General features: G+C 44.2%; 1 protein-coding gene across 2 annotated transcripts; it reads left to right on the top strand.

The window, feature by feature from the left end:
* Window positions 1–238: 238 nt before the first annotated feature.
* Window positions 239–8,572, top strand: LOC143138001 (ORM1-like protein 3). 2 transcript variants are annotated; one of them, XR_012990138.1, is made up of 5 exons: window positions 239–541; window positions 1,010–1,224; window positions 2,071–2,222; window positions 4,616–5,415; window positions 7,480–8,572. XR_012990138.1 is itself a non-coding variant. In XM_076298392.1 (4 exons), exons 2-4 carry the CDS (start codon window positions 1,051–1,053, stop codon window positions 4,749–4,751), a joined length of 462 nt encoding a protein of 153 aa, XP_076154507.1. In that variant the 5' UTR covers window positions 239–541; window positions 1,010–1,050; the 3' UTR covers window positions 4,752–8,571. The 2 variants fall into 2 exon arrangements, 1 of the variants encoding a protein (XP_076154507.1); XM_076298392.1 differs by having other exon boundaries at window positions 4,616–8,571.
* The last annotated feature ends 1,497 nt before the right edge of the window (window positions 8,573–10,069 follow it).

The following is a 10,069-nucleotide window of genomic DNA, read 5'->3' as shown; positions in this document are numbered from 1 at the left end:
TCTCTCTCTGTACGCTAATCTCCCAATCAGACTTCATTCTCGTTGTGTGACGTTCAAGTGGGCGTGCTGTTATTTCAGCAAATGATCAACGCATTCATCTCTGATTGGTGCATTAGTTGCATGTGACGAAAGGTAACCAATCGGAATTTAAACAGATAGGTTAAAAAATATCGCCGTAATGGTGTAGCCCCCCCGAAAACGATGACGTTTAATTCCGAACTCTTGCTGTGTTGTCACACCAGCTGTTTGCAGAAGGAACAAAGTGTCAGTGAACAAGGCTGTTTTGCAAGAATTTGGGATTTAATAATTGGATAATAAAGGCGATCTCTTCGTGAAGACATGAGACGGGAGTTACGGAATGAATGACAGTTTGCAAAAGTAAACAATTTCTCACAGAAGTGCTTACATAAGACTGCAAGACGATATCGAATGGTGGAAAGGGATAGATGAGCAAATAAAGGTCGCTTTAAATAAAGCCCAGCCTATTTACAAACTTCTTGGCTGAATCTTCGGCAAGGATTTAGGCTATAGCCACACTCCGGTGAGTATGACTCTTGCTTCATTTGCAAGTAAACCCACTCACTTTCTCTCGGAAGTGGATTGTCTTAAGAAATGCTGATCAAAGGCCATGATCAAAGGCTATGTAAAACAGATAACGGAAGCGTCTTCTTATTGATAAGTAGTCTACTCGCATGGCTATATACAGCATTGTGCAATTTAACTAAGACTATATTTTGAATTATTATAATCTATCAACAAATATTTATCTGCCAACATGGTTAACCTGAATACCGTAGGCTACATGATTCTCATTATTTGTTGAGATGGATAGCCTAATGGAATACTTGGCCTCAAGCAGTTGGTTGGTAGGGTCAGGCATTTGCTCTTGTGAAATGTGAATATGCCAGCTTTGCTATTTGCTCCTCACGTCAACGGACATGGTTAGTTGTCTATTGATTGCATTGCTTCCTCGTTGCCTTCTAAAGCACGATATTCTTATGGCTCACAGGAAGTGTGCGCCAACAAGTGGCGCAAGTTTGCGTGCGAGTCATGAACGTCGGCACGGCTCACAGCGAGGTCAACCCCAACACGCAGGTGATGAACAGCCGGGGGATATGGCTGTCCTACGTCCTAGGCATCGGGCTGCTGCACGTCATCCTTCTCAGCATCCCTTTCGTCAGTGTCCCCGTAGTCTGGACTCTCACCAACCTCATCCACAACATGGTGAGTGAGTTCCTCTTCACCTTACCTCAGACATAAAATTGTGGTGTATTTGTGACCTTGGCTGATCATTCTCATCCGGTGATTCAACACTGTGGAATTTGAGTTTCATAATGGTCTTGTCTGGACTAGAACAATAATAAGCCCACATATTTTAATACTTTGAACTTAAAAACTTGACAACCAACTGGCAAAAGTAGGCTAAACACAGAATAATCTTTTGGACTTTCACATGGTCATCTAACATTCCTTTTCTTTTGCTGAGTATTTTGTCCATTAAGTTGCTGACTAGAGTGGTTGTAATTTCACCCAGTGGAGGAGTTGGGGTTACCGCACCATCCTGTATCAGCTTACCTCCATCCTGTGCCTAAAAAGTGCCAGCCTTCCGCTCGTGTCCATGCACATTTTGCTGATGCCACGTGGACTATGTAGGCCAGGAGTGCCCAAACTTGTCCTATCTGACCATCACCGCTGTCTGGTCAACACTGTGTGTTCCTGCCTGTGTCTGTGCCTGTATTGTGTGTTAAAAAAGCTCCACAATAGAAGTATAACTGAGTGAGGTCTGTTGATAATGTCTTGTTTGTTTTGGCATGACATCTAGACATCATCTGGTGCCAGTGCAACTATTTCTTGGCAGCTGACATTAAAATTGTAGAGATGCTTTCCGTTAGATAGTGCCATTGGTAGTTCCCCTTATAAGGACACACAACCCAGTGCTTCTGAAGTCACGATTCACCACCAAGGAAAATGCTTGAATTGGAGATGAACCATGAACCATTCATGAACCATGCTGGGTCTCATAGTGTCCTGGTGCTGTGGACGTGATGGTGCCCCCATTTCTCTCTCCAGTGCATGTACCTGCTGCTGCACACGGTGAAGGGGACCCCGTTCGAGACGCCGGACCAAGGCAAGGCACGGCTGCTCACGCACTGGGAGCAGATGGACTACGGCGTCCAGTTCACAGCCTCACGCAAGTTCCTCACCATCACACCCATCATCCTGTGAGCACAAATCTGTCATTGAGATTCTCACACACACACACACTCACACACTCTCTCTCTCACACCACAGCCATCCCTGATACATATTTTTTCTTCACATATTCAGAGAAATTGCCATAATGTTAGAATTCAGTTATATCTGTGTGAAATTCACATTTGAAGTTCACATTTGAATTGTCAGATGGCATGCAATGTATGCAATTGTTGACATTGCAGAGGATGTTAATTTTGAAATAATGCAACATAATCTTTTGTTGTATCATTTTTATTCTGCCGTTACAGTAGTATAGTGGCATTCTTTTGCAACTTTTCTGAATCTCATCTTCTTTTCAATACACATACAGATGTGCATGAATGGCATATTTGCAGGTGTTATAGTGTCAGCATTTTAAAGAAGAATGGACCTAAAATGCACCAGCTGCATTGGTTCTATAGAGAAAAGTTCCAAAATCCAGACATGGCTCTTTGCTTGCAAAATAGTGTGTAGGTACTCATTTATTACAGCCAGAAGCAATATTCCCTTCCTCTACAGAAATGCATCTCAAATAGGAATAGTTTAAGCTGGTTGTTTATTTATTTAGATAGTGTAATCACTGCAGCTCTGATTGACATGACTAAAGGGAATAGACAGACAGTAGCTCAGGGTGTGCAGGCAGCCTATAAATATTCCTCTGTGAACTGCTTGCGTTGCTTTACACAAGATTTCAAGTAACAGAGAGATGGAGGATAAAAGAACAGAAACTCTTTCTCTTTAATTAGCAGGACTCTTGTGTTGTGTGTTTGTGCCTCCTCTCCTCTCTCTGACACATTGTCCTCTACTAATTGTCTGTACTTAAGCAGTCTCTTTCCCTCTCTCTTTCTCTCATTCTCTCTCTCTCTCTCTCTCTCTCTCTCTCTCTTGCTTTCTCTCTCTCACTCTCTCTGTGTGTGTATGTGTGTGTGTACGAGTGAGTGTGTGTGTGTGAGTGTGTGTGAGTGTGAGAGAGAATGAGTGTGTATGTGTGTGTCTGTGTGTGTGTGTGTGTGTGAGTGTGTGTGTGAGAGAGAGAATGAGTGTGTATGTGTGTGTATGTGTGTGTATGTGTGTGTCTGTGTGTGTGTGTGTGTGTGTGTGTGTGTGTGTGTGAGTGTGTGTGAGTGTGAGAGAGAATGAGTGTGTCTGTGTGTGTGTGTGTGTGTGTGTCTGGCGGTCGTTGATGCAGGACTTCCTGTGGTGTCTGCTAGCACAGGCAGCTTTATTTAGAAACACTTAGGTCACCTGCCCTGTCACTTATCCTCTACTACAATGAAGCCGAATCACCACACCCTCATAGCTCCTCACCAGCCATTACATGAACAGAGAACTCACTCTGACAGTAATCCGACATTACAGCTCTGATATGATCCTGTCTTATTTGCAAAGACTTTCTGTTCACACTTAGCAAACCTTAAGATGTAGTGGGGTGTGGGTGACTTATCAGAATTGTTTTGGTTCCTCTTTTGACAGTGTCAGTAGTGCTATTAGTGTCAGTTCAAATATTCAAAAATAAACTGAAGAACAATACTTTTGTGCCTTAATCCTGGATTGTTTTTAGTGAGGAGGCCTTAGAGCCCTTTACAATGGGAGATTTAGTTCTGGGTCAGCCTACATTTCTGTGCAGAGTCCAAGCCTGCTACCCAGTGGGATTTAGTTCTGGGTTGGACAGAAGTTCTGTGTGAGAGGTTAGTTCTCCAGAGCAGAGTTGAGCTGTGTGTGTGTGTGTGTGTGCGTGTGTGTGTGTCTGTGTGCGGTGTGTGCGTGTGTGTGTGTGTGCGTGTGTGTGTGTGCTCTGCCCCGCGGCAGCTGTGTTGTCACACAGCCTCCAGCCCCATCTGCTGTGGGCTGCTGATTAGAAGTGAGCACGTCTCCAGTTTCCTCCTGCTGACCTCTGCCAGCTGACGCGTCCTTCACTCGCTCTCTCTCACTCTCTCTTTCTCGCCGTCTCCTTTTCACTCTCTCTTTCACTCTCTTTCTTTCTCTTTCGCTCTCAGTCTCACTGTGTCTTTTTCACCACTCTCTCTCTCTCTCCTCATCTCTGTCACTCTTACTGTCTCATTTTCTCCCTTTTTCTCTCTCTCACTGTCTTCTTTTCACTCTCACACTCTCTCTCACTCTCACAATCTCTTTGTAACTCTCTCTCTCTCTCTCTCACTCTCACACACAATCTCTTTGTAACTCTCTCTCTCTCTCTTGCACTCTGTCCCTTTCTCTGTCTCTCTTGCTCATACAGACTGTCCCACTGTCCTGCTCTCCGTTGTGTCCACCTCTATCTCCCATGGCCTCAATCTCACAGTCTCTCTCTCTCTCTCTCTCTCTCTCTCTCTCTCTCTCTCTCTCTCTCTCTCTCTCTCTCTCTCTCTCTGTCCATCTGCAGGTATTTCCTCACCAGCTTCTACACCAAGTATGACCGGGTCCACTTCATCATCAACACCGTGTCCCTCCTGACGGTCCTCATCCCCAAGCTCCCGCAGCTGCACGGCGTGCGCATCTTTGGCATCAATAAGTACTGAGGCACAAAGGGCATGAGTGTGTGTGTGTGTGTGTGTGTGTGTATGCGTGTGTGTGTTTGTTTGTTTATAAGGACTAAACTTCCTCCTCTCTTCTGTACCAATGGTTGGTGAAGTATTGCTCAGCGCTCAGATGTCGAGGCCAAAGGCGAGGAAGGATTGAGGCGACCCATCCCCCCCCCCACCACTTTGCTTTCAGTGTCAATCTCATCTGCCATGGTAGAGCCACTGAGGGACTGGAAGTGTGTGTGTGTGTGTGTGTGTGTGTGTGTGTGTGTGTGTGTGTGTGTGCGCGTGTGTGTGTGTGTGCGTGTGCGCGTGTGTGTGTGGCATCGTTTGGAGAAATGAAGAGGACCCGAGTACGGAGGACAGTGGCTTGGCCCTGGCAAATCGACGACCCTTGGATATCTGTGTCTGTCAATTATTTGTCTGCCCTCTGTGTGTGTGTGTGTGTGTGTGTGTGAGTTTGTACCGTTTTCTAAGCAAGCAAGAAGAGGCTCCCCAAAGACTGTGAAAGCCAGGAGCCTAATTGCCTCCCTGGGCCCCTGTCAGAGGAAGCCAAATGTACCAGGCTGTGATGGGAGAGACGTTAGAGAAGGGCAGTGGATAACCTCAACAGCCACCCTATTTTTACACAGCGCCATCAGACGGTGCAGCATTCATTTGGGTACTGAGCACATTATAATCTCTGGCCTGCACTCTCCTTTTGCCCTCTTTCTGTGTCCTTTTCTTTCTCGCCCCTTTCTCTCTCTCTCTCTCTCTCTCTCTCTCTCTCTCTCTCTCTCTCTCTCTCTCTCTCTCTCTCTCTCTCTTTCAGTCTCTCTTTGTCTCTGTTTTTTGTGGTTAAAAGGACAAGTAGAGCTGGAATGGTGCACTATTTGAGTGGGCCAAGGTGGATGGGTGTGTGGTGTGGGCGGTGGGGCTGGTTTGTGGACGGAGGAAGTCAGTCTGACCAAGGGAATTATTTTTAGCTTGTGCCCCTAATTGTCAGGAAACGTCGGGGAAAGTCCAGACATACTTATATGATTGTTTCAGTATCGTTACTATTCTTCTTCTCCTCACCCCCAAGTTAACCTGAGCCCCATTCTGTCATTCCTTGGAGACGCTTTCATGCCGCAACTGTTCCCACACTGGAAATCTGCCATTCCTCAAGCACACGTCATCTCTCCGGGCGGGAGTCAGTGGTGAGAGCATTAAGGTGTAGGGGAAAGATTAGTGTTTTACATGATCTTTGCACACTTCACATATTTCATTAGCAGGGATAAGATACTTTAAGTGCGTTGTGCCGTCGTGACTGATAGCTATTGATTGCCTTGTCAGGAGCGTTGATGAGATAAGACAGAAAAAGGGCCTGTGGAGGTTTCGGAGCGAGACCAGATGACCGTTGGACTGTGCTCTGGACAGTCTCAGAAAAAGAAGGCATACCATTGGCAAACCATTCAAACTATTCCCTTTTGTGCTTGTTCTAACATTGACCTATTTGGTACTGGCATCTAACACCACTTTGTGGTAAGAGCCTTAAAGCCATTAAATGTAGTCCTACAAGTAAAGCCTTTAATTTTATGGTTATTTTATTTATTTAATCCAAACAGTGCAGATGGATTTTCTTTCCACTTAAAAAATGGGGATTGTTTTATTATGGCAGTAGATTGTGCCTCTCTTTGTTAAATTTCCAACGACTGCAGTTCAATTTCCAGTGACATTATCTTTTTTGGGGTTGATATTATTTCTATTCTATTATTATGAGATTTGTGTTGTAGTGGGATGCTTGTTGTTGTATATGGGTACAGATCAGCAGACAGCAGTCAGTAATGGTGCAACACAACCATAATGTCAGCACAGAGTCGCCATTGTTCAAGCAGATGGGTCCTGCCTAAAGAAGGGCCTCTGTTTTTTAAAGTCACGACTCTGGGTCTAATCGGCCTGGAGCCTTTACTTTGGCGTTGGTTAGCTCCCTAACTGATCTGGAAACAGCCCAGAGGGGACTCCAGGGTGTCTCAATGACATTAATTGTCAAAGCGGAGACTCGCAGCACAGTAAGGGGTTTTGATTTCCCTCGGGCCCTTAGCTGTCTTTGACACAGTAGGACAGGGATAATTTTGGTGTGCCGAAGCGAGGGAGACTTTTTTTTCTTTTTTATCATGAAGCACTTGTGAACTGAATGGGTCATTGGTGTGTTTTCAGCAGAAATGGCTTATCGTTTTTTTTTCCCCACTACTAAACAACAACATCCGTGATCCCTGAGAGATACTGTCCTGAGTAGTGTTTGTCAGCTTATGACCTCTGAGGCTTGTGTTTTGAGAGTGTAATGTTTCCGCCATTTGGTTGGTACATGTTTACTGTGCAGATAAGGAAAGGGCCTACATGCAAATCATATTGGTTGTGACTGATGGAGACTAATTGTGGCAGCCTTTGGTTGCTGGATAGAGACTGTGAAGATGTTCTTCCATGGAACCTGAGCATATGCAGTTTGAGCTCTTCGTACACAACAATGTTTGTGTGTAATACTTTGTGTATTGCAATACAGTATTCATTTGTAGCATCCCAGTTAATATGTTATATGAAAATAACATGTGATTGTTATTTGACCGGTTCTTCATACATTTGTAGATGACCCTCCATTGTAACATTTTACGTGGTTCTCAAAAAGCTGTTATCAGTTCTGTTTTTTTGTTTAAAGAAATTGTTTACCTGACATTGTTTACTTCTCATTCTTCACTGTCACTTGAAGCAGAAGGTCACGTCCTTGGAAGTAGCGGACACTCAAAACCAAAAGTCGACCGTCATCGCTCTGCTGCACCCTTTGCAACGTGAGGCAGGGCGTTGTGCCGGCTCGCTGACCCTAATGTGGCCACTTGTTAAACATTGAGGAGGTGACAGTCTGACCAGGGCGAGAGTGACTGACCACCTCCGTGTCTGATAGTCGAGCGTTGCTATCAGAGGAAGTGAGCTGTCTTCGAGGGTGTTGATTATTGGTTAGAACTGCTCCTGCATGCTCCTTTTCTCCATCTGCTTCTCTCTCTCTCTCTCTCTCTGTTGTTCACTCTCTTTCTCTCTCACTGGCTCTCTGTCTCCTCTTCTCCATTTCAGACAGGCAAACAGTGGGTTTGACAAGTGGACTTTGATATGTTTTGAAACCTGTTAAACTGAGGTGTAATGATTTCAGAATACCCTTTTTCCAGTTTACTTAGATTGTCAAATGTGTTTTATTGGCTAAACATCAACATCTGTAACAGTGAGTCATGTACACATACTGAAAGAAGGGCTACCTGTTTGTTCACATTCAAACCAGGTGCAGACATTGTTGATTAACAAACGTAACATGACATTAAACACCTTGAAAGAATTCTGGTTTACTAGCCAGCAAAATTAGGAATAGAACGCATTTCAAAAACGATGCACAACTATTTCAACACATTTGATGATTTACTTCATTGCATTTTAAGCACACTTATTATCAGAGACTCAACCTTAAATGTGTTGTTGAGATACAGTTAGCACTAGAGGCTTGACAAATTCAGTGCTTACACTGCACTGTAATTGCACTTACACTGTCAATATGGAATGCTTTTCAAACCTTGAAGAGAATTTTCATTGAGCGTTGTCTAGAATCCCCCTAAACTGAGATGGTTTCCTGTACATGGATTAAGTCCTTGTTCTAGACTACTGAAGTGAAGAGCTTGAAAAAGCATTGAAAAAGAGCTTGAAGTCTCAACTAGGCTTAATCCATGTACGAGAAGCTCCCCCAAAATGTTACAGACCTGCCACAACAGGCTGGAAATGTAATTTTTACTACTTTGTTCTTTAGTACTATGAGAAATAAAGTGTATTCATGTAAACAAACTAGACCTTTGTTGTTTGTTGTTGCAAGAGACAGACATGGCTGCAAATGGCTGAAGACTGTAAATAGCGTGCAGATGTCTGCCTGCTACTGTCACTGCACAGTGGCACTCAGTTCACCGCTTTAGGTACAAAATGTCACATTTTCTCAATGGGTTGCTCTGCAGTGTCCATGGCGACCTTGTATCAATATCCAAATATTTGTTTATTCCTCAACACATGGCACAGAATTTCTGGGATGAAAGCCCTGCTATGGCATTTGGTGGTATTTGTCATCATTATATACTACCGTGGAGAAGTCCAGAGCAAGTTCCAATGTGTTCCAATGCTCTTTGCACTCCAGTCCAATGCAGTGGTCTCAGCTGTATGCTACTCAACATTCATTAGTAACCTAAAGGATTCGACAGATTAAAAATAAGAAATGTTCTACAGTATTTAACTAAATATTGTAATGCCTGCATTACACATTTATGTGTCTTTCTACAGTAGCACCCACCAAATTCTTGTTCTTTGTGCTGTCAGTGGTGTTATGTATTATAATCCTGTATGCTACTGAAGAATAGCATTGGTTGTTTTCGGTGTGTTGCAATGTGACTAGTAGACAGCAGGGGGCAGCAAATGCTAGTTGTTGATACTAATTTGAGGTGGCGTTCTGCCCTATAAATAGGAATTGCCGCTAGGTTTGGCCTGGTTTCTCTTTCGAAGCCGTATGCACTGGAATGTCACTGGCGTTATGACTTTATGTGTTTTCTGTTAACCTTAACCTTCCAACTTAATAGAAATAATGTGTCAATTTGGCCCCGTGCATGCATACAAAGGGTTATGCAGTCTGTTGTTTTATCTGATGCTTACAATGTTCCTCATATCGCAACACTTTGTTCACCATCGCTCTTGATCTTTTATTCACACACCTACTGAGTGGGTCTCTCTCTCTCCTCTCTCTCTCCCCCTCTCTCTCTCCTCTCTCTCTTCATCAGGTTGTTAGCTGTCAGCTCCTGAGGAGTTCAGTCATCTGTATGGAGACATGACGGAAATGCAGGCAGTGGAAGAAGACAGCAGCCCTCTTGAGAGTCACAGATCCCTCACCCGGCTGCATTTCAGCTTCTGCCTGGCTGATGGCAACGCCACTTGAAGTTTCACCTCCTGTTTCTGGAGAAACTTAATTAACCATCCCTGCCCTTTACAGAGGCAAGAGCATGCCATCAAAGAAGGCCACTTTCTGAACACTCTTCAGAGTTCAGCTTGTGAATTATGAATGCTCTGTGGCATTCAAGCTGCTCCTGCTGCATATGCTGGACCTCCCCCCCCCCACACACACACACACACCCACTGTGAAGAACAAGTAGATTGATTCCTGAAGAACAAGACGAGAGTGAAGAGAGAGAAGGAGAGAGAAACTGATGAAGAATAAATAATGTGTGGAAGAAGAAGAAAGGTGTCCAGTCAAATTAGACTTACGAGAGAAAGTCACCTCCACACTC

The sequence above is a fragment of the Alosa pseudoharengus genome, unplaced genomic scaffold, assembly GCF_046254945.1.
Source record: "Alosa pseudoharengus isolate Yale_2024_CS ecotype anadromous, Long Island Sound unplaced genomic scaffold, YU_APseudo_1.1 YU_APseudo_1.1_scf_21, whole genome shotgun sequence".
In the NCBI taxonomy this organism is placed as follows: Eukaryota; Metazoa; Chordata; class Actinopteri; order Clupeiformes; family Clupeidae; genus Alosa; species Alosa pseudoharengus.
The sequence above is the reverse complement of the archived record's forward strand: the minus strand, read 5'-3'. Positions and strand labels throughout refer to the sequence as shown.

Coding starts and splice junctions, on each gene's coding strand:
- LOC143138001 (XM_076298392.1), top strand. CDS start 1,051: ATGAACGTCGGCACGGCTCACAGCGAGGTCAACCCCAACACGCAGGTG. Junction 1,225..2,070: donor CCAACCTCATCCACAACATG/GTGAGTGAGTTC, acceptor TTCTCTCTCCAG/TGCATGTACCTGCTGCTGCA. Junction 2,223..4,615: donor ACCATCACACCCATCATCCT/GTGAGCACAAAT, acceptor GTCCATCTGCAG/GTATTTCCTCACCAGCTTCT.